This window comes from Emydura macquarii, unplaced genomic scaffold (assembly GCF_026122565.2).
Source record: "Emydura macquarii macquarii isolate MOO-44397 ecotype Brisbane River unplaced genomic scaffold, CSIRO-AGI_Emac_v2 contig_1447, whole genome shotgun sequence".
Taxonomy (NCBI): domain Eukaryota; kingdom Metazoa; phylum Chordata; order Testudines; family Chelidae; genus Emydura; species Emydura macquarii.
Window position 1 is genome coordinate 135782 of NW_027131584.1, and position 24232 is coordinate 160013.

General features: G+C 45.7%; 3 protein-coding genes across 3 annotated transcripts; 2 read left to right on the forward strand and 1 right to left on the reverse strand.

The window, feature by feature from the left end:
• Positions 1–419: 419 nt before the first annotated feature.
• Positions 420–1362, forward strand: LOC137156347 (olfactory receptor 52N4-like). Its single transcript, XM_067553067.1, has one exon. The coding sequence runs from the start codon at positions 420–422 to the stop codon at positions 1356–1358; it is 939 nt and encodes a 312-aa protein (XP_067409168.1). The 3' UTR covers positions 1359–1362.
• Positions 1363–13824: 12462 nt separating this feature from the next.
• LOC137156339 (olfactory receptor 52P1-like) lies at positions 13825–14763 on the forward strand. Its single transcript, XM_067553058.1, has one exon. It carries the CDS (start codon positions 13825–13827, stop codon positions 14761–14763), a length of 939 nt encoding a protein of 312 aa, XP_067409159.1.
• A 7335-nt stretch (positions 14764–22098) lies between these two features.
• LOC137156340 (olfactory receptor 52P1-like) lies at positions 22099–23037 on the reverse strand. The gene has a single exon (XM_067553059.1). The coding sequence runs from the start codon at positions 23035–23037 to the stop codon at positions 22099–22101; it is 939 nt and encodes a 312-aa protein (XP_067409160.1).
• Positions 23038–24232: the final 1195 nt, after the last annotated feature.

Consider the following 24232-nt stretch of genomic DNA (forward strand, 5'->3'; position numbering starts at 1 on the left):
GTTCCGGCACTTTGAGCAGGGTTTTATAGAGCCGTGAACCATGACACCAGGTCCCAGTCCTGAGTTCAAACAGTTAAATTAGAACCTTCTAAGGTGTTTGAGGAGTTCACGTTTTCCATCCAATGGGCATATACATTGGACTTGTTGACATTGAACGTCATCTTCCACAATGCTGCTCGTTCATCAGCTTCGTTAGCTCCCTCTGAGGACATCTTGGGACTTGATTACAGCCTAAATAATTGGATGGCATCTGCAAATGTTGCCATCTCACTGCTCACCCCTATTTTTACATTGTTAATAACTATAAAATATTTACCGTGCTATTTGTTACTAAATGCCTAACCCCTCAGGCGCTGGGCTTCTCTCCCTTCACAGGCACCCTGAGCATTTCAGATCCTGATCGGCTCCTCAAACCTATCATGGCGGCTTTCAACCTAACCCTCTCTGGCCCGCCAACATTCATCCTAAACGGCATCCCGGGTCTGGAATCTGCCCACATCTGGATTTCCATCCCTTTCTTTACGTTCTACATTATCAGCCTGTTGGGAAATTTCATGGTTCTGTTTGTTGTAAGCAAAGAGCAGACCCTGCACAAGCCCATGTTTCTGCTGCTCTGCATGATGGCGATCACAGACATCGGAATGTCGACCTCTGTCGTGCCGAAGGCACTGTGCATATTTTGGTTCCATTTCAAGGACATCACTGTGGATGGCTGCCTCACCCAGATATTCTTTCTTTACATGGTTTCTACTACGCAATCAGCCGTCCTTGTGACAATGGCCTTTGATCGCTACGTCGCCATATGTGACCCTCTGAGATACGCCACCATCCTCACCAACACACGAATCGCTAAGCTAGGGCTAGTGGGTTTGATACGAGCTGTTCTCTTGATTCTGCCAGAGTCCCTGCTACTGCGGAGGCTGCCATTCTGCGCCAACCGTGTTATCCCCCACACATACTGCGAACCCATCGCTGTGATGAAGATATCATGTGGGGATACCACAGTCAACCGGATGTACGGCCTCATGATATCAGTTGTGACCATTGGGTTAGATATCATACTAATTGGTCTGTCTTACGGGCTAATCATCAGAGCCATTCTCAGGATCTCCTCCAAGAAAGCCCACCAGAAAGCCCTCAACACCTGCACAGCCCACATCTGTGTGATGATGATGTCTTATACTCCCTTCCTCTTCTCCGTCCTGACACATAGGTTCGGTCAGGGCATCGCTGCCCACGTTCACATCCTCCTGGCCAACCTCTATTTCCTTGTCCCTCCCATGCTCAATCCTATCATTTATGGGATCAAAACCAAAGAGCTTCGTGACAAAGTGGGAAAATACATCTGCAGCATGTAACCGCCTGGGGCCACTGACTTTAAACCTGCATGACAAGAGTGGGAAAGGATGTCTCCTGGTTAATCAAGGGTGTTTTGTCCCAAAAATGGCTGAGCTCTACCTTGTGGAATTTCACTATCTGAGAAGTTCTTCACATCTAGTGTCTTACCACTCCATCACCAGCATCACCCATAATCCCCCACTCCCACATACCCTGTCACTCAGCCTTTCCATTACTTCCTGACCACCAGCACTGATGGCTTCTCATATGCTCTCATAGAATCATAGAATATTAGAGTTGGAAGGGACCTCAGGAGGTCATCTAGTCCAGTGGTTCTTAACCTTCCCAAACTACTGTACCCCTGAAGCCTGAGTCCCACCCCCACGGGGCTGAGGCATGTAACTTAGTTTCATGGCGCCCCTGTGGCTCCAGGCAATTGCCTTTCTTGCCACCCCCAATACCAGCTCTGCACTTGCGACCCCTCTAAACCCCCAGGTTGAGAAACACTGATCTAGTCCAACCCCCTGCTCAAAGCAGGACTAACCCCAGCTAAATCATCCCAGCCAGGGCTTTGTCAAGCCACAGCTTAAAAACCTCTAAAAATGGAGATTCCACAACCTTCCCAAGTGACCCATTCCAGTGCTTCACCATCCTGCTAGTGAAAAATAATTTCCTAATATCCAACCTAGATCCCCCTCACTGCAACTTGAGACCATTGCTCCTTGTTCTGTCATCTGCCACCACTGAGAACAGCCTAGCTCCATTCTCCCTGGAACCCCCTTTCAGGTAGTTAAAGGCTGCTATCAAATACCCCCTCAATCTTCTCTTCCACAGACTAAACAAGCTTAGTTCCCTCAGCCTCTCCTCATAAGTCTTGTGCTCCAGCTCCCTCATCATTTTTGTTGCCCTCCGCTGGGCTCTCTCCAGCTTGTCCACATCCTTTTTATAGTGAGGGCCCCAAAATGGACACAATACTCCAAATGTGGCCTCACCTGTGTCGAATAGAAGAGAATAATCACTTCCCGTGATCTGCTGGCAATGCTCCTACTAATGCAGCCCAATATGCTATTAGCTTTCTTGGCAACCTGCTGACTCATATCCAGCTTTTTATCCACTGTTACCCCCCGTCCTTTTCTGCAGAACTGCTGCCTACCTCATCGATCCCCAGTCTGTAGCTGTGCATGGGATTCTTCCTTCCTAAGTGCAGCACTCTGCACTTGTCCTTGTTGAACCTCATCAGATTCCTTTTGGCCCAGTCCTCCAGTTTGTTTAGGTCCTACTGTATCCTATCCCTACCTTCCAGGGTATCTACCACTCCCCCTAGCTTATTCATATCAAGTTTCATAAATTTGCACCTACTTCCTCACATTACTGCTACACTCAGTGGTATTTTCAGGGCTTTTGAAATAACAAAAATAGCTACCTCCTATCTAGGTTTCAATGTGCTTTACAAAGGAGGTAATATGAGTGTCTGCAACACTCAGAATGGGAGGAATCCAAATTGATAATGAGTGATGTAGATTTAACTCCTGCCTTTGATCTCAGCGGATCATAATGTGTTTCACATACTTTTAGATTTGATTTACAAAACGTATACAGAAGTCACCTGCCACTGAAATGCAGTCACCTCTTGGGTGGAAAGCGATGTCCTTAACAGTGCACTGCAACATTACACAGTAACTTTACAACAGGAAAGGAACGATTATTATGTTTTACAAAACAATGCAATAGGATAAAAGTCAATAGCGATAAAAACCACAAATCTTGCCTCGCTTTTACCAGTCTCCACTGAGGAAAGACTCTACTAAGAGACGTGGCAGGAGTTATCAGAGAAGGCCTCGTCCCTCCTCAACTTGGAGACCAGGGCCAGTGAGACTATCATGCGGATGAAATCAGACCATTTGTAGGTGTGACTGGGAATGGCACAACATAACAGTTTCTGGATCTAATCTCCCTTTTTTTATTTGGAGTGGTTATCTGACTTCTATCGGGGGTCAGTCCATATTAGTTAAGATATTAGTGTGCTAATCACAATAGGTCGGGGATACTCCCTATAGTTCCGTTGTTCCCCTCCTTCCCACCCTATCTCTCCATCCCTCTTCAGGGACCCTTTTCATAAGCAGTTTCCAAAGCAGAATTTGCAAATATCCCTAAAGTTGGGAGCAGTAGAGGAGGTTCCTCTGGAGCTAAGGGCCAACGCTTTCTACTCCCGTTATTTCATAATCCCGAAAGCAAAGGGCTGCTTCAGACCCATCCTGGACCTGCAAAACCTCAAGAGATTCATGAAGAAGCTGAAGTTCTGCATGGTCTCCTTGGCCTCCATTATCTGTTTTCTGCATCCAGGCGACTGTATGCAGCTCTCGACTTGAAGGATGCGTACTTTCACATCTCAGTCCTTCAGAGTCACGTAAGAGTCCTCCAATTCATAATGAACCAGGGTCACTACCAGTTTACTGTCCTCCCCTCTGGCCTATCAGCAGCTCCTCACATTTTTGTCCACTTAATGGCAGTCATTGCAGCTTTTCCATGGAAACAAAGGATCCAAGTTTACCCTCACCTTGACGATTGACTGATCAAGGGCCGAATCAGGGCGTAGGTGGAGTCTGAAATAAGCTTGACATGGTCAAGCATAGAAAATTTAGGTTAGCTAATAAGTGTGCAGAAGTCAACTCTCTCACATGTTCAAATAATAGAGGGGCAGATCTCAACTGGGTCCAGTCCAGAGCCTTTCTTCCAGAGACCTGGTTCTGGGCCAGGGGCACCATTACAGAAAGTTACAGAAACCATAGTACCACTACACAAGACACTGTGTGAAAAGCCAATGGCATATGGCCACATACAACTACGCTGTGCAACATGCGAGATTGAGGCTCAGACCACTGCAGTCCTGGCTAGTGTCAGTGTACTGACCAGACAGGGACCGCTAAGTCATGGTGATCACACTTCCTCCCTTAGTAACCGATACCGTCTTTTGGTTGCAGGACCCAAGGTCAGTTTGTTCAGGGGTCCCATTCTAGAGATGACACCCTTCACTTTATCTAGTTTGGACGCCTTGGCGCTGGGGTGGAGGGCTCATGTGACTCAGGACCCAATGCCTTTGGGGCCAGGCAAAGCTCTTCGTTCATATCAATGTCAGAGAGCTCAGAGAGGTGCGGCTTGGCTGTGAAATGTTTCAGAATCACCTTGGGGGCAAAGGCATGTTGTTTCTTACAGAGAATACGACAGCGATGTTCTAAATAAACACACAGGGTGGAGCACGCTCCTTTCCTTTGTGAAGGAAGCCCTCTGCCTGTGAGAATTGTGTGACCCCCTCAATCCATCGTGAGACTTCTTGTCTTCCAGGCACTGCAGCATGATTTTGGGTGTTTTTATTAAGGTAACATTAAATGATAGACAAATGACTGATTAAAGAAAATGAATCATCGAATGGATAATACGGTCTTATTTTAAAGACTCATGTGATATCTATCTATGGTATGGTTTGGATTAATAAACTCACACCCTTCCCTGATGATCTGGTTGAGAGAGATGTTTGGTTCTTCAACTCTTGAATAGTAGGGTGACGTAGGCAACATTCAATGGCTAAGAGCTATAAGGCTCAGACTAACACTACAAATAATCCTAAGTATAAATGAAGAACAAAATCTTAACACTAACTAAAAGAAGCTTCAAGAAGAAATAACTGACGATCGCTCCCCCCAAGTAACACGATTTTCCTCTTCTTATACCCTGAACAGTAGGGTTCCTCCTTCAATGTCCAGATTTGGATTCTTAGCCTCCAAAATTATTAGGGTGGACTTATTCTTTAGGCTTGCAGTTTTGTGCGTATTAAAGAAATATTCACATCCTTTCCAGACAATGCCAGATGGTTTGTTTATCTCACCTTTGTTATTTCTGGCCCTTTTGTGGGTTCTGTGGTGTATCTGTGAAGTTTACCCAGGGCATAACTTAAGACACCCGCCCCCCAAGTTTTGATACCTCCTGACTTATCTAGTGTAAAGGTTATAACCATATATGTCTCATCCTTTAACTCATTATTATTTATCTGGGCCAAAGATCCCGAATATATATATGCTAACTGCCTTAGATTTCATACAGTATGTGGCCCGTAAGGTACCTTCAATTACAGCTAAAATACTGAATCTTTAGGCCTGGAAGTTCCATGTCTGAACTCCTTAGAGTTGACATGCTCTGGACCCACTAGAGAGGTCCTTCTAGGGAGTAGAAAACCATGCAGTAGAGTGATGTACCTAGACAAGTGGAAGAGGTTTTCTGGCCAGTGGAGAAACGTTTTACCCCTTCAGTCATCCAGACAATTCATCTTGGAATACTTATTACACTTAAATACCAGGGGCTATCGTCTCATCGATGAGTGTCCGCCTGCCTCTGGTTTTGGCATTCCATTCTTGGGCTAACTGCTGATCTGTCTTCACCAACTCAATTGCCAGCCATTTTCTCAAGGGCTTGGACAGGCTGTACCCCAAATATGCCAGCTGATTCTAGTCTGGCATCTCACTCTCGTGCTATCAAGGTTCATGGGGCCCCCATTTTAGTCCCTGATGATGTGCTCTCTTCTCTACTTTCATAACTGTTGTTCTTCAAGATGTGTCCATTCCAAGAAACACCTCCCAGCTGCCCCTCTGTTTGAGTTAGGTGGCAAGAAGGAACTAAACAGATGAAGAGTCGGCAAGGTCCCAAGTACCAGCACCATAACTGCGTGACTCCAGTGAGCCCTAGAGTTCACACAATGAATACCACTCAGGGAATGGATCTGAGCCACGCCTCCTGAAGAGCAAAGTTACGAAAGGTTAGTAACCGTTTTTTCCCTGAGCTGGATGATATCTGATTCCCCAAAGACCTATATTATGGACAGTTGAAAATGTGAGCACTGAAAATGGTACAAAGAGATTTTCAAAGCTGTAGATTAAATAAAGGTCCCCAAAAACTGCACTGGGGATATTATCAGGAGTTGTGGGGACCATGGGGGGGGAGAATAGGGGCACAGGACTGTTTCTGCGCTGACTCGGGGAGAAACGCACAGTGTGCGGGGCAGGGTGTGCAGTAATCAGATCACAGTGGGGCGTACTCCTGAGGTAGAATATAGGAATCAGCTTGAGATAAACAAGTACGGCTGTAACTTTGGGTCCTCGTATGGTCCTCCTCATGTGGGTCCCCATATGGGCACCCTGCAATTAAAGTTTTGTTATCTGCACAACCTCCTGAGACAGGGAAGTGTGTTCTCTATTTTACAGAGGGGAAACTGAGGCCCAGAGTAGCTTAAGAGATGACACATCCAGGGTCTCACAGGACCTCTGTGACACAGCTAGGAATTGACCTGGTCTCCTGAGTTCCAGACCAGCGCATGATCCACTAGACCCTATGGGAAGGTTGTCAAAGACACAAGGACAGTGGGCAGCAGAATCCCATTGAATGTGGATTGGCAATAGGCACCACATTCACCTCTGAACATCTCCCTCCACCCTCCCTACCCCAAAGATAGCCTGAGCAGTTATTCTAGCTGGGATAAAGAGACAAAGGCTGTCAGTCCACAAGCTTCAGGGCACATGCTGATCATTGAAGGATGCCCGTTGGGTTCACCCCGCCAACGCGTGCCAGGGAGAGGCATTCCTCACCGAGGAGTGCCGTGGGATGGGCGCGGCGCCATGCATTACCCTGGGAATGGCACTCGGGGATTGGAGGAAAGGCGTACGGGGCACACGTTTCTTGCCCACAGGGGCGTGCCTGGGGTGCAGAGCTGCCATACCTAGCACCAGGCTGCCCTGACTGTCAGAACCATGGATAGGGGGTGTGGCTGGGGCAAGGGGGCAAGCTCCGGGAGCTCTCCACTCTGGCCAGACCCCCTGGTCCCCACTGCCAGATCAAACTGTGAGAGCCTCACACTCAGCTTCTTCCCCCCTGCTTGTGAGCACAGCCGGTAAATCCATGGGGCTCCTGCATCCCTGGAAATGGGCGGAGTCGTGACTGTCTGTATTACAGACGTGGAAACTGAGGCACACAGGGCTGGGAGCAGCCCCTAGAGAAGCCAGTGGAGCTCCCCAGAGGCTGCCGCTGTTGCGGGTTACCAGGAAAAAGGGAGACGCTGGGGGCACCCGAGACCCAGGTTTGCTAAAGAGTCTTGGCATCGCTGCCCCCGGGTGGCCATGCCTAGCCAATGGAGGAGCCAGAATCCCTCCTGTTGATGGGATTTAGGCTCCATGTACCTCAATCACTTGGGCTCCTTAATCTGTCAGGCCTTGCCAGGCTGAGCACAGCAACACCTAAATGCTTTTTCCAGAGCTGCCCCTTCAGGCTGGACCCTGATCCCCTGCACACTGGTGTGAATCCGGAATGACTCCGCCAGGCCGGTGGGGTGCTGCTTATCAGATCAGCCTCAGCCCCTCAGTGTGCCGTTACAGACTGAGGGCAAGGTACCCAGCTGGCATCAATGGCCGTAGCTCCATCGACGGACTGTCCCTGGGTTGGCGCTGACGTCAGGGTCTCACCAGCTCCAGCCCTGGCTGTTGCTAGAGTTAAAGATTTGACCCCCCCAAGCTGAATGGGCCTCCCATTTCCCCACACAGCACTCCCAGAGCCTTCCTAGCTATGGGATCTGAGCCCCGCAGCTCACGTTCCTCTGTCTCACCTGTGCCCTGCATAACTCCGTCATGGGCTGCAACGCCGGTCCTTCAGAGCGAGACCCAGGAAGGCATTGGCAGCCCTGGTGCTCTGCTCACTCATTATCTTACTATCCATGCAAATGTCCTAAACCTGTCTTATTCTTGCTTAGCTCCTGGCCTCACCTTCACCTTGTGGCAATGAGTTCCTCTGTCTAATTATGCTCTGAATGAAGAAAGCATTCTTTTTTAATCAGTTTTAAATTGGGCCTGCGGAAACTCTCCTTGAAATGGAGAGGAATAAGAGGATATTTTAGAAGAGTCTATAAAATACTGACTGACAGACAGTATATGAAGAATCTGTTCTCCCTGTCTCATAACACAAGGTCAAGATGATATTCAATTAAACTGAAACATGGCCAATACAAGAAGTAATTGTCACTGTTCACACATTCTCACCTACTAATCAATGGTTGTGAATAAGCCTCAACTACTTACCCATCGTTGTTCCTTAGTCTTGGATATGTATATATATACACCTGCTATTTGATTTCTGTTCCTTACATCTGACAAAGTGGGTTCCAGCCCACGAAAGCTTATGTCTGCAGAAATTAAATTGGCTAGTCTTTAAAGTGCTACAGAACTCTTGTTTTTGTGTTATCAGTAAATCAACTCTTCATTCTCGGGAGAAGATCCTATGCTGAAATTCTCTAGGGTCTGTTTTCGGCTTTTCCTGCTGCTCACAGAGTGCAGGGAATTGTTCAACACTCCTGGCCAATCTGAGATTCCACAGGGACTGTACGGGGGAATTATAAAGGTCCCTGTCCAACACTGCACGTTTAAAATGTGAGATTCGTATGATGATTTTCAGGTTGCAGGAAGGAGATTTCCTTTCTGCTGCGTGGAACTCTGGTGAGTTGCCTGTTTCTGCAATATAGTTCGTACTTAGGGCTTGGGAAAGGTTCATGTCAAGAACAATCTGGGCAGGAATTCTTATGCTTGGGACTTGAAATGTTTAGTATTGTCAGAAACACCAAGAGATTTAAAATTGTAACTAAAGATTTATTGAAAATTGTTTATAGAAATATTTGTTTTTTAAAATCATTTCCTTGTCTCTTCCTCTGTCCTTCTATCTGTCTCTCTATCTCCATCTTTTAGATCTGTCAGGATTTTTCTCTGGTTCTCTCAAGTTTTCCAATTCTGCTCTCATGTTCTGCCTTCAGTGGCTCACTCCAGATTGAGACTGGCACCATTGTGAGGAGAATCAGGGCCCCTGATTTTTGAATTCCCTTTCTTCCCTGCCCGCCTGGTCTTAGAGCGCCACATAAACTGAAATCTTAAATTTACAGCCTAGAGGTTCAAAACAATTAGGGTGACAGTTTTTGGAGGGGTCTGCTCTTTCTGTTCCCTGGTCTGATTTTCACCGGCCATGAGCCTCCAGGGACTTCAGCTGGAGTCGTCCTGCAGCCTCTAAGGATGGGTGAGATGATCTGGACCAGAGAAGAACTGACAGGAGGATTGCTGAAATCTTCAATTCACAACTTAGAGGTGTAAGATAATTAGGAGTCTGCTCTCTCTGTCCTCCTCCATCTCCCTTTTAATAGAGGATAAGACACACCAAAATAAAAGCATGTTTCTGGTTTAAATAAACTAGACAGTGTTAGAAATCTCACTAGGGGAGATACAGGATCGCATAATGTGTGGGTGGGCTGGGGAATGGGACGTTCAGTATCCAGATCGCAGTGACGCAGAGTCCAGAAACAGAACCAACTAGGGAATAGACATCCTGCCTAATTCACACACCAAAGAGGTGTAACTAGCCCTTCTGCAATCTCCCAGGGCAGGTGGGTTTTTCAGCCTTTAATGTAACATGGACACACTGTAGTAGATTGTCTCTGACACTTTCCACAATCCAACCCATCCCTCTTCTTGTGACCAGTCCCACAATAGCCTCGTGGCAACTTGGTGAAGCAACATCAGGAAGTTAAATCTGGTTTTCTAGCTGGTGGAAATATGCTAAAGCTTTGGGCCATTTTGAGGAAGAGTTACTCGCGCTGGCTCCTATTACTGTCTCTCCTCTCCCCTCAGGGAGTCATAGAATCATAGAAGAATCACAGAAGATTAGAGTTGGAAGGGACCTCAGCAGATCATCTAGTCCAACCCACTGCTCAGAGCAGGACTAACCTCAGCTAAATAATCCCAGCCAGGGCCCAATATTGGACACAATACTCCAAATGCGGCCTCACCAATGCCAAATAGAGGAGAATAATCTCTTCCCTCGATCTGCTGGCAATGCTCCTACTATTAGCCTTCTTGGCAACAGGGCACGACTGACTTATATCCAGCTTCTTATCCACTGTAACCCCCATGTCCTTTTCTGCAGAACTGCTGCCTAGCCCGTCTGTCCCCATTCTATAGCTGTACATGGAATTCTTCCATCCTAAGTGCAGGACTCTGCACTTGTCCTTGTTGATCCTCATCAAATTTCTTTTGGCCCAATACTCCAATTTGTCTACGTCACTCTGTATCCTATCCCTACCCTCCAGGATACCACTCCCCCAAGCTTAGTGTCATCTGAAAACTTGCTGAGGGTGCAATCTACCCCATCCTCCAGATGGTAGGGTCCAATCACACGTGCTGATCATTAATGAAGATGTTGAACAGAATCTGCCCCAAGACTGAGCCCTGGGGCACTCCACTTTTTACAAGCTGCCAGCTAGACATGGAGCCATTGATCACTGCCTGTTGGGCCCGATGATCTAGCCAGCTCTCTATCCATTTTATAGTCCATTCATCCAACCCATACTTCTTTAACTTGCTGATAAGAATACTGTGAGAGACCGTATCAAAAGCTTTGAGGTCTGTCCCTCTCTTCTTCCTTGCATATGCTGAACTGCTGCTGTAGTTCCCTTTACTCCAGACAGGCTGCTCCTCCTCCATTCCTTCCTTTCCCACCACTGAAGCCCAGATGGTGCTTCAGGGACTGCTACACAGGAAAGACGAACAAGCACATTATATAATGAGAGCTGGCCATTCTGGGTAATGTCAATGACTAGATAAAAACAGATGGCACGTGCAGGAGCCCCTGGCCGCTGGCTGACACAGTGAGCCACTGGGGCACAGATGCTGAACCCGGGACTCTCTGGGATCATTTTTTAGCCAGCTCTTTTAGCCATTAATCTCAATGAGTATAAAAATGCCTTCAGTTAGGCTCAGGCACCAGCTTGCAGGCAAAATGCCTCAGCTGACTCCTGTCTGTGCTGCAGGGACGTGTTCACAGAGCCCCAGGCCAGAAGAGACCACTGGGATCATCTAGTCTGACCTCCTCTATAGCACAGGCCAGAGACCTACCCCTAAAGGTTCCTTAGAGCAGAGATTATAGAGAAACATCCAACTTTGGTTTAGAAATTCTCAGTGATGAAGAATCTGCCATGACCCTTGGTAAATTGCTCCAGGGGTTAATTACTCTCTCTGTTTAAAAAGTGTACACCATATTTATAGTCAGAATTTGTCTAACATCAACTTCCAGCCATTGGATAATGTTAGACCTTTCTATGCTAGCCTGAAAAGTTCCATTACTAAATATTTGTTCCCTGTGTGGGTACTTCTAGTCTGTTATCAAGTCACTGCTTAATCTTCACTGTGTATCAACGTGAATCTTTAATTGTGGACACCAGAACTGGCCACATTATTCCAGCAGGAGTTGCACCATTTCCAAGGAAAGAGGTAAAATAACATCTCTTCCTCTACTTGAGATTCCCCTGTTTATCGTCCCAGGATCACATTACCTCTTTTGTCCACAGGGTCAAACAGGGAGCTCATGTTTAGAAAATTACTCCTTCTTGCCCCCCAAATCTTGTTCAAGGTCACTGCTTCCTACAATAGAGTTCCCCATTGCATAATCATTGCCTATCTTCCATGTTCTAAGATATATATGTCCAACTAGCTTTATTAGAACACATATGTTTGCTTCGTCCTAGTTTACCATCCAATCCAGATGACTTGTAATGAGTGACCTGTGCTCTCCATTATTTACAATGCCCCAATTTTTGTGGCATCTGCAAAATTTTCAGTATTCATCTTTGAATTGGGTAAGTAGCTGGGTTCCTGAAGGGTGTCCCTTGTCAGTGAACAAGGCAGAATAACGAAACCACTGTACTTGTTATATCTCAGAGGAAGATGGATGTATTCTACAACATGTCTCACCAAAAGAAAGAAGGGAAGTAATAGAGCACAAAGTCCCAGCTTGGCATGATAATCTGTATTTCCATGGGGAAAAATTGTCTCATATCCAACAGAGGAATTCCATTGTATATGAAATCTATGGTTCATATAGTCAAATGTCCTGTCTCTGAGAGCAATAACCCCAGGGGTTGCTTAAGAGTATGTTGGGGGGATAACCTTAGCGTCATGAGGGAGTCACCTTAATGCCCAACAGCCAAAGATTGGCAGGTGCCCTGAAACACGCAGGTGTACAGGCTTTCTAAGATATTTATTTAGCAGTAACTACTGTAAAGGAATATTCTTATTATCCAGATAAATGTCCAAAAAGCCTTTCAGATTCTTACTTAGCTCCTGGTCCCAACTTCATTTAGTGGCAATAAGTTCCTTTTGTTTTGAGTGAAGAAAACATTCTTTTTCTAATCGGTTTTGAATTTCCCATGTTTCAGTTTAATTAAATGTCCTTTTGACATCGTGTTATGACACAGGGACAACACATTCTTCATATATTCTCTACAAGTCAGTATTTAATGAACTCTTCTCAATTCCCTTCTTATATCTTTCCATTCTCAGGAAACAACCCCTGGCTTCTAAACCTCTTTCCCTAGGCGAGTTTCCCCAGGCCCTTGATCTTTCTCGTTGATTTTCTCTGAAACTCTCTAGTTCTGAAATATCCTGTTTGAGAAGGTGCTCAAAACTGCACAAGGGAGTCCAGAGGAGAGTGAAGGATTTACTGATTGATCTCATGGCATTTTATTTTCGGTATTATTCCCCATCTCACTTCTCCTGTCTCCCAACATTTTCCTTAGTTTTTCTCCATGCTGGCATTTTGAGCAGGGTTCCTCAGAGCGGTAAACTATTACACCAGGTCCCTCTCCTGAGTTCATACAGTTAAATTGAAACCTTGTAAGGTGTTTGAGGAGTTCAAGTTTTTCCTTCCAGTAGGGGTATATGTTACACTGATTGACACTGAATGTCATCTCCCATCATGTTCCTCATTCACCGGGCTTGGTTAGCTCCCTCTGTGAATATCTCTTGCCTGGACTATGGCCTAAATTATTTCGTGCCACATGGAAATCTTACAATCATAGAATATTAGGTTTGGAAGGAACCTCAGGATGTCATCTTTTCTAGCCCCTGCTCAAAGCAGGACTAACCCCAACTAAATCATCCCAGCCTGGAATTTAACAAGTCACAGCTTAAATTCCTCAAGTGATAGAGATTCTACCACCCACCTAGGTAACCCATTCCAGTGATTGAGAAAACTCCTGGTGGAAAAGATTTTCCTAATATCCAACCTAGACCTCCTCACTGCAACTTGAGACCATTGCTCTTAGTTCTTTCATGTGAGAACCACATTGAGAATAGCCTAGCTCCATCCATCCACGTTTCCCAGCCCCTTAATAATTTTTGTTCCCCTCCACTGGACTCCCTCCAATTTCTCCCCATACTTCCTTTAGAGGAGTGCCCAAAAGTAGACGCCATTCTCCAAATGTTGCCACCTCACTGCTCATCCCCCTTTCTAAATTGTTAGTAACTATAAGTTATTTACCGTTTTCTATGTTATCACACGTGTAACTCCCTCGCTGGGCTTTTCTCAATTCACAGGATTCTGAGCTTCTCACATCCTGATCAGTGACTCGACCACCTCATGGAGGCTTTCAACCTTACCTCCTCTGGCCTGCCAACAATCATCCTAAATGGCATCACGGGCCTGGAAGCTGCCCACATCTGGATTTCCATCCCTTTCTCTACGTTCTACATCATCATCCTGTCGGGAAATTTCATACTTCTGTTTGTTGTGAGCAAAGAGCAGACCCTGCACAAGCCCATGTTCCTGCTGCTCTGCATGCTGGCGCTCACAGACATCGGCATGTCGACCTCTGTCGTGCCAAAGGCACTGTGCATATTTTGGTTTGGTTTCAAACGCATCACTGTGGATGGCTGCCTCACCCAGATGTTCTTTCTTTACATGTTTGCAGTTACACACTCAGCGGTCCTCGTGATAATGGCTTTCGATCGCTATGTTGCCATATGTGACCCTCTGAGATACGCCACCATCCTCACCAATTCAAGGATCGTTAAGCTAGGGCTCATGGGTTTGATACGAGCTGTTCTTTTGATTCTGCCATTGCCCCTGCTACTGAGGAGGCTGCCATTATATGCCAAACCTGTTATTCTCCATACATACTGTGAGCACATTGCTGTGGTAAAGATCTCGTTAGGGGACACCAGAGTCAACCGGACGTATGGCCTGGTGATAACAGTTGTGAACATCGGGTTAGACCTGATACTCATTGGCCTATCCTACGGGCTGATCATCAGGGCTGTCCTCAGGATCTCTTCCAAGGAAGCCCACCAGAAAGCCCTCAACACCTGCACAGCCCACATCTGTGTGATGATGATGTCTTATACTCCCTTCCTCTTCACTGCCGTGATGCAAAGATTTGGTCAGGGCAACGCTGCCCATGTTCACATCCTCTTGGCCAACCTCCATCTCCTTGTCCCCCCCATGCTCAACCCCATCATTTATGGGATCAAAACCAAAGAGCTTCGTGACAAAGTGGGAAAATACACCTGCAGAATGTAACCACCTGGGGCCACTGACTTTAAACCTGCGTGACAGGAGGGGGAAAAGATGTCTCCTGGTTAATCAAGGGTGCTCTGTCCCAATTTGGTTGAGCTCAGACTTGAGGAATTTCACAGTCAGAGAAGTTCCTCAGACCTAATGTCTTATTACTCCATCACCAAGCGCTGCTCTTTCCATTGCTAAGTTCCATCTCTCTGACCATCACCTGAACTTTGTCGTCCCCATCCCCACACACCCTGTCACTCGGCCTTTCTGTGACTTCAATATCACCTGCACTGATGATTTCTTATATGCTTTCACACTTTTTTTCCATCAGTATGGTTGTTGATCCTCACCATTCCTCACTGTCCTCCATCTTTGACTCTTTTGCCCCCCTCTGCCATCACAAGGTCCCCAACTCTGCCACCCATCAGGCCCAAACAATCCCTTCCAGTCCTGAGTCTCCCCAAATCAGACTCTCTGAATTCTTACCTAGCAGACACTTGGAGTTTTCCCCTCTGCTTCCTCCCTGACAACTCCATGAAATCTGACCTAATTTATCAGTTCATTTTGGGACGCACATTGCAGAGAGAATAGGCTGAAAATAAACAGAAAGAGTATTTAATAGAAAAATCACAGATGCAAAGATGAAGAACCAAAGAATCCTATACACTGCTAAAGACTGGGGACCAACGGGCTAGGCAGCAGTTCTGCAGAATAGGACCTGGGGGTTACAGTGGACAAGAATCTGGATATGAATCAGCAGTGTGCCCTTGTGTTTTTGGTGAGACATATCTCTGAGAAAGCCTTCAATAAAGTAACATGTATAGTGGTTTCATTATTCTGCCTTGTTAACTGACAGGGGTAACCAGAGACGCTCATCGGCAAACCAGCTATTTATCCTTCTTATAGACATATGGACTCTAAGGTCAGAAGGGACCAATATGATCATCTAGTCTGACCTCCTGCACAATGCAGGCCACAGAGCCTCACTTCTGTAATAGACCCTGACCTATGACTGAGTTACTAAAGTCCTCAAATCCTGGTTTAAAGACTTTCAGGTACAGAGAATCCACCAGCAAGTAGGAAAGTGAAAAAGCTTCAGAGCCTTTGCCAATTTGCTCTCAGGGAAAATACCCTCTTGACCCCAAATTTGGCAATCAGTTAAACACTGAACATGTAGGTGAGACTCACCAGCCAGACACCCAAGAAAGAATTCTCTGTAATAACTCAGAACCCACCCCATCTAACATCCCTTCACAGGACACTAGCATATCTACCACCAATAGTCAAAGATCAGTCAATTGACAAACTAGGCTGTTCCATCATACCATCCCCTCAATAAATTTATCAAGCTCAGATTTGAAGCCAGCTACACTTTTTAGCCCTCAGTCTTCCCCTTGGAAAGCTATTGCAGAACTTCACTCCTCTGATGGTTAGAAACCTGCATCTAATTTCAAGTCTAAACTGCCTGATGGCGGAGTTTATTTCCATTAGTTCTTGTGTCCACATTGGTGATGAACTTAAATAATTTCCATTCCGCAGATGATCCTTGTCGCCCTTCTCTGCACCTGTTCCAGTTTGAATTTAGCTTTCTTAAACATGGGGGACCAGAACTGCACACACTATTCCAGATGAGGTCTCACCAGCGCCTTGTATAACGAAACTAACACTTCTCTATCTCTATTGGAAATACCTCGTCTGATGCATCCAAGGACCATATTAGCTTTCTTCATGGCCACATCACATTGGCGGCTCATAGTCATCTTGTGATCAACCAGTAGACACAGGTCCTTCTCCTCCTCTGTCACTTCCAACTGATATATCCACAGTGTATATCATAAATTCTTGTTATTAGTCCCTAAATCCATGAACTTGCACTTTCCACTATTAACTTTCATCCTATTTCTATTACTCCAGTTTACGACGTCATCCAGATCTTCCTGTTTGATATCCTGAGCCATCTCTACATTCTCGTGCTTGAAACTGATAAAGTTTGCAGATGCCACATAAAATGGGGGGTGTAAATAATGAAGAGGACAGGTCACTGATTCAGAGCGGTATGGATTGGTTGGTAAACTGGGTGGAGGCAAACAAAATGTGTTCTAACGGAGTTAGGTAGACATATATTTCTAAGAACAAAGAAGGTCGGTGATGCTCACACATCTATCGTGGGAAACAGTGACTCTGAACAAGATTTGGGTGTGTGAAGGAGTAATTTGATAAACATCAGCTCCCAGTGTCATCTGGTGGCAAAAGAGTTAATGGGACCTTGGACATAAACAGGGGAATCTCAATAGATGGAGAGAAGATATTTTATCTCTTTCTTTAGCACTGATGGAACTGCTGTTTGAAAATTTGCATGTTGATACACAGAGATGGTTAAGGGGTGACTTTAAAACAGTCTATAAGTACCCACATAGGGAACTAATATTGGATAATGGGCTTTTCAGGGTAGCCTGGAGAGATGTAACACCATCCAATGTCTGGAAGTTGAAGTCAGACAAATGCTTACTATAAATACAGTGTGCACTTTTTAAACAGAGAGAGTAATTAACCATTGGAGCAATTTACCAAGAGTCATGGCAGATTCTCAGTCACTGAGAATTTCTAAGCCAAGGTTGGATGTTTCTCTATAAGCTCTGCTCTAGGAATTCCTTGGGGGCAGGTCTCTGGTCTGTGCTATACAGGAGGTCAGACTAGGTGATCACAGTGGTGCCTTCTCGCTGAGGGATCTGTGAATACGTCCCTGCAGCACATACAGGAGTCACCTGGAGGCATTGTGCCTGAAAGGCGGTTCCTGAGTTTACTGAAGGCATTTATTTATACTCATTGAGATTAAAGGCTAACAGAGCTGGCTCACAAATTTTCCCAGAGAGTCCTGGATTTAGCATCTTTGTCCCATTGGTTCACTGTGTCAGCCAGCGACTGGGGGCTCTGTACAAGGCAGCTGTATTTTTCTAGGCACTGACATGACCCAGAATTGTCATCTGTTATCATATAATCCTTGTTCCCAGCAATAGCTCAGCGTGTTCAAAGAAGGAGACATGGACAGACCTGAAGGGAGGAGAGAGAGGATATGGAGACTAAAAGGAGTTAGCATGGGTAACTCTTCCTCAAAACGACACAAAGCTTTAGCGAATTCCTGCCAGTTATAAACCCAGACACAACTTCCTGATGTTGCTTTTCCAAGTTGGCAATTGCTGAAGCTGCCATGAAGCTGTTGTCAGACTGGTAACAGGAGAAGGGATGGGCTGGATTGAGGAAAGTGTCAGCGACAATCTACTACAGTGTGTGCACATTACATTACAACCTGAGGCACCCCACTGCCCCAGGAGAGTGAAGGAGGGCTAGTTACACCTCTTTGATGTGTGAATTAGGCAGGATGTCCATTCCCTCTTTGGCCCTGTTTCAGGACTCTGCATAACTGCGATCTGGATACTGCGCGTCCCACCCCACACACACACTGTGCGTTCCTGGATCTCTCCCAGTTAGATTTACAACACTAACTGGTTTCCTGTAAGCTACAAACATGCTTTAATTTTTACTGTATTTCAGTGTTTCTCATCCTCTAGGAAACGAGAGAAGCAGGGGAACAGAGAATTGTTACCCAACGATCTTGAACCTCTAAGCTGTGCGTTTAAGATTTCAGCTACTTTCCTCTTTGTTCTTCTCTGGTCCAGATGAGCTCACCCATCTTTAGAGACCGAAGGACGAATCCAGTTCAAGTCACTGGAGGCTCATGGCTGGAGAAAATAAGGCTTTTTGTTGAAGTCCCTAAATATGCATTTTCAGTGAAATCCTGGCCCTGAGGGGAGTTTTGCCATTGATCTGAATGGGACCAAGATTGCATACTTAGGGTGGAACTTTAGGCTCTCTGCTGTGAAAATCACTGCTTCAGATCCTGCAACAGCAAGAGCTATTCTGTTAGGATGCTGAAAGAGTCTGAAGGAAGACCCCCAGTTTACATGGCTTCCTGAGACCCAGAATGCAAATGGGGATTTCAAAACACAGGGTCCCTGATTTTGCTCTCAGTGATGCCAGTGTCAATCTGGAGTGAGCCTCTGAGGCAGAATGTGAGAGCGGAATCTGGCCAGAGTGTGTGTAACTCAGTGTGACCCATTCGTGTTCTGAAATCTTGGGTATCACAGATAGCCACTGCAGAGGCTGTAGTTACACTTCTTAACCTGGCAGTGAAGTTGCTGAATTGGAAAACTTGAGCGTATAAGAGAAAAAAATACCCAGATCAAAAAAAGGAAGATATTTGACAGATGGAAGGACACTGTAAGAGACACTGAAATGATCTTAAAAATAAATATTTTTCTAAACTACTTTCAATAAAACTTTAGCTCCATTTTTATGAAGTAAATCCCTTGGTATTTCTGACAACACTAATGTAACCCCCTTCTATTTCTGGGTTACTTTGGGAGCCGGCAACATTCACCTGTGTGCAGGACCGCCTAAGGAATGGAATTTCCATGGAAATCAGCCATGGAATTTCCATGGAAATCAGCCATGGAATTTCCAGGCCTAAATATTCATAAGGGTGGAGAACCAATGTTGATGAGGCCAGGCCGAGGCTTTATCACAATCATGGAAGTTCCTTCCCTCCTGACCTTCAGCAGAACTCTGTGTATGAGTGGAGTGGGTGGACACACGCAGAAAGGAAATGTGTAGAAGGAATATGCCTGCAAGCAAGCCTGGGCTAAAGGTTCCGGAAGGTGCAGAACTGCGGACACTTCCTATTGTGCCTTGTTTTAAACAAGCCTGTATGGGAAACATCCCATCTTTGGAAGATGTTCTTCATTGTATCCCAGTGAATAGACCACTCATGGTTGGAGAAGGATCTTCTGAAATTATGCACTGTCTCTTTCTGTGTTACTGAAAAACAAGAAGTCTCAAGAGGGATTGAAGATGTCACACAGAATTCTCACAGGGGTAGGGCTTCCTGGCACTAGGGAGAGGTGTGTGCTCCACTCTGTCTGTTTATTTAGAATATCACTGTTGTGTTGTCTGTAAGAGATGACATGCCTTTGCCCTCCAGGTGGTTCTGGAAGATTTTGCAGGGAAGCCACACCTGTGAGCTCTCTGACATTTATATGACATTGGGTCCTGAGGCTCCCCAGATGAGCCCTCCACTCCAGTGCCAAGGCGTCCGTAACAAGAGAGAGTGAAGGGTGTCGTCTCGAGAATGGGACTCCTGGACAAACTGACCTTGGGTCCTGCCACCAAAAGATGGTATCAGTTACTGAGAAAGGAAGTATGATCACTATATCTAAGTGGTCCCTGTCTTGTCCGTACTCCGACAGTAGCCAGGACTGCAGCGGTCCAAGGCTCAATCTGTCATGTTGCACAGTGTAGGTGTATGTGGCCGTATGAGACTGGCGTTTCAGGCAATGTCTTGTATAGTGGTAGGATGGTTTCTGTGACCATCTATGATAGACCCCGTGGTCTGGAAAAAGGTCTCTGGAAGGCAGGCTCTGGACTGGACCGAGTTGAGGACAGTCCCTCTGAAATCAATTATTTGAACAAGTGAGAGAGTTAACTTCTGTGCATTTATTAGCCGGCCTAACTTTTCAAAGCTTATTGGTATCAAGCTCACTTCGGACTCCTCCTGTCCCTTCATGCGGTGTGTGATCAGCCAATTGTCAAGGTGAGGGTAAACCTGGACCCTTTGTTTCCTCAGAAATACCACGAATGCCATGCACCTGGAGAAGGTGCGAGGAACTGCTGAAAGGCTGAAGGTGAGGACAGTAAACTGGTAGTGACCCTGGTTCTCTATGAATTGGAGGACACTTACGTGACTCTGAAGGACTGAGATGTGAAAGCATGTATCCTTCAAGTCGAGAGCAGCATACAGTTGCCTCGATGCAGAAAAGGGGTGATGGAGGGCAAGGAGACCATGCAGAACTTCAGCTTTTTCATGAACCTGTTGAGGTTTCACAGGTCCAGAATGGGTATGAGACGGCCCTTGGCTTTCGGGATTAGGAAATAACAGGAGTAGAAAGCCTTGCCCCTTAGTGCCAGAGGAACCTCTTCTACTGTTCCCACTTTTAGGGTCATTTGCACCCCCTGGATTAAAATCTGCTCATGAGACGGGTCCCTGAAGAGGAATGGAGAAGGAAGGTGGGAAGGAGGAGAACAACTGAACTGTAGGGAGTATTCCCTTTCTATCGTGATTAGCACCCTACAGTCTCAAGTAATATGGGTTGACCCCCAATTAAAGTTGGATAACCAGTCAAAAACAAAGGGGGATTAGATCCAGAAACTGTTCTTGTGTGCTATCCTCAATCACAACTACAAAAGGTCTGATTTCATCTGCATAATAGTCTCACGGGCCCAGCCGGTCAGTCCACGAGGGGAGAGGCTTTCTCTTATAGCTCCTGCGACATCTCCTAGTAGAGTAGAAGTTAAAGGAACGTCACTCATTATCAATTTGGATTTCTCCCACACTGAATGGTGCAGACACTGATATTACTCTTTTCATAAAGTACTTTGAAACATAGATAGGAGGTAGCTTTTTTTGTTATTTAAAAAGCACTAAAAATATTACTAAGTGTTGCACTAAAATGAGGAGGTAGATGCAGATTTCTGAGACTTCATATGAATGAATTATTATCACTAACTGACTATAGTTGGTGAGGAAAATCCTTCCTTGATGCCAAGAGTTTGGGTGTTTCCCTAAACAGATAAGTAATTAATAACACACTATGTCCTTTGTCTAGCTCCTTCCTTCTTAGGCTCCCAAAGTACTTCTCTAACATGAACTAATCAATCTGCACCACATCTATTAAATACATTTTTTGTTTATTTTGACCCCAGTCTCCGTGCAATATGTGTCCCAAAATAAACAGATAATTGAGGGCAGATTTCATGGCATTGTGAGGAAGGAAGGAGAAGGGAAACTCCAAGTATCTCCTAGTTAAGAATTCAGAGAGACTGATTTGGGGAGACTCAGGACTGGAAGGAATTGTTGGAGCTTGGTGGATGGCAGAGTTGAGCACTTTGTGATTGCAGAGAGGGGCAAAAGAGTTAAAGATGGAGGAGAGCATATGAGAAATCATCAGAGCTGGTGGTCTGGAAGTAACAGAAAGGCTGAGTGACAGGGTATATGGGTCTTTCGGATGACAGGTGATTCCAAAAGAGATCAGGTGATGGTTGGAGAAATGGAACTTAGCAATGCGGAGGGTAGTGCTTCGTGATGCAGTAATAATATATTAGGTTTGAGAAATTTCTGAAACTGGGAAATTCCTCAAGACAGAGCGCAAGAAAATTGGGACAAAGCACCCTTGATTAATGAGGACACATCCTTTCCCCCTCCTGTCAGGCAGCTTCAAAATCTATGGCCCCAGGCGATCACATTCTGCAGGTGTATTTTCCGACTTTGTCACGAAGTTCTTTGGTTTTGACCCCATAAATGATAGGGTTGAGCATAGGTGGGACAAGGAGATAGAGACTGGCCAAGAGGATGTGAACATGGGCAGGGATGCCCTGACCGAACCTATGTGTCAGGGCAGAAAAGAGGATGGGAGTATAAGACATCAGCATCACACAGATGTGGGCTGTGCAGGTGTTGAGGGCTTTCTGGTGGGATTTTTTGGAGGAGATCTTGAGGACGGCCCTGATGATCAGCCCATAGGACAGGCCAATGAGTGTCAGGTCAAACCCGATGATTACTAATGTTATCCAAAAGCTGTACATCCTGTTGACTGTGGTGTCTGCACACGAGATCTTCACCACAGCGATGTGTTCACAGTACATGTGGGAGATAACGCGGTTGGCACAGAATGACAGCCTCCGCAGCAGGAGGGGCTCTGGCAGAAACAAGAGAACAGATCGTATCAAACCCACTAGCCCTAGCTTAGCGATTCGTGTGTTGGTGAGGATGGTGGCGTATCTTAGAGGGTCACATATGGCAACGTAGCGATCAAAGGACATTATCACGAGGACAGCTGAGTGCATAGCAGCAACTGAGTAAAGAAAGAACATCTGGGTGAAGCAGCCATTCACAGTGATGTGTTTGGAATAGAACCAAAATATGCACAGTGCTTTCGGCACGACGCAGGAAGACATGCTGATGTCTGTGAGCGCCAGCATGGAAAGCAGCAGGAACATGGGTTTGTGCAGGGTCTGCTCTTTGCTGACAACAAACAGAACCGTGAAATTTCCCAAGAGGGTGATGAGGTGGAACATAGAGAAAGGGATGGAAATCCAGAGGTGGGCAGCTTCCAGGCCCGGGATGCCACTTAGGATGAACGTTGACGGACTGGAGTGAGTGAGGTTAAAAGCTGCCATGAGATCGTCGAGGAGCTGATCTGGCTCAGAAATGCTCAGGATGTCTGTAAAAGGAGAGAAGCCCCCAGCAGGAGGGATTAGGCACTTGGTAACAAATAGCACGGTAAATATTTAATAGTTATTAGCAATCGAGAAATGGGGATGAGCAGTGAGGTGGCAGTGTTGGATATGGCACCAAATTATTAAGGCCATCCAGAGATGTCCTGGCAGGGAGCTAGTGAAGCTATTGAATGGGCAGCATGGTCGAAGATGACATTCAATGTCAATAAATGAAACATATACGCCCATTGCTGTATGAACTCAGGACTGTCAAGGTACACGACTCTTTGAAACCCTGCTCAGAGTGCCAGCTTAGACAAAAATTAAGGAAATCTTTGGGACACAGGAGGAGTGGGATGGGGAATAATATGAAAAATACAATGCCATGAGATCTATCAGTCAATGTTTCAACCTCCTCCGGAATTCTCTGTGCAGCACTGAGCACCCTTCTCAAACAGGATATTGCAGAACTAAAAGTGTTCAGGGAAGGGAAAGGAGAAAGATCAAGGACCTGGGGAATCTCTCTTAGGGGACGAGATTGAAAAGACCAGGATTATTGCCTTAGAATGGAGAGGAATAAAAGGGGATTTAAGAATAGTCTATAAAATACTGACTGGTAGATAGGATATCAAGAATGTGTTCTCTCTGTCTCATAACACTAAGTCAAGACGATATTCAATTAAACTGAAATATGGCAAATTTGATTATAAAACTGATTAAAAAAAGAATGCTTTCTTCACTCAGTGCACAATTAGACAGAGGAACTCATTGCCACAAGATGAAGGTGAGGGCAGGAGCTAAGCAATAATCGGGAACGTTTAGGATATTTGCCTGGATAGTAAGAATCTTCGATTACAATAGTTAGAGCTAAATAAACATCTTGGAAAGCCTGTACACCTGCGTGTTTCAAGGGACAAGCCAGTCTCTGGCGGTTGGACATTAAGGTGTCACCTTCATCACCATCAGGTAATCCCCCCAATACCTTCTTCAGCAACCCCAGGAATGTACTGTGAAACACAGGACACTGGAATGGATGGACCGTTGCTCTGTTCCACAATACAGTTTCTCTTTTGGAAATGTGCCATATTTTCCCCATGGAAACAGAAATTATCATGCCAGGCTGGAGCTTTGTGCTCCGTTACTTCCATTGCTTCTA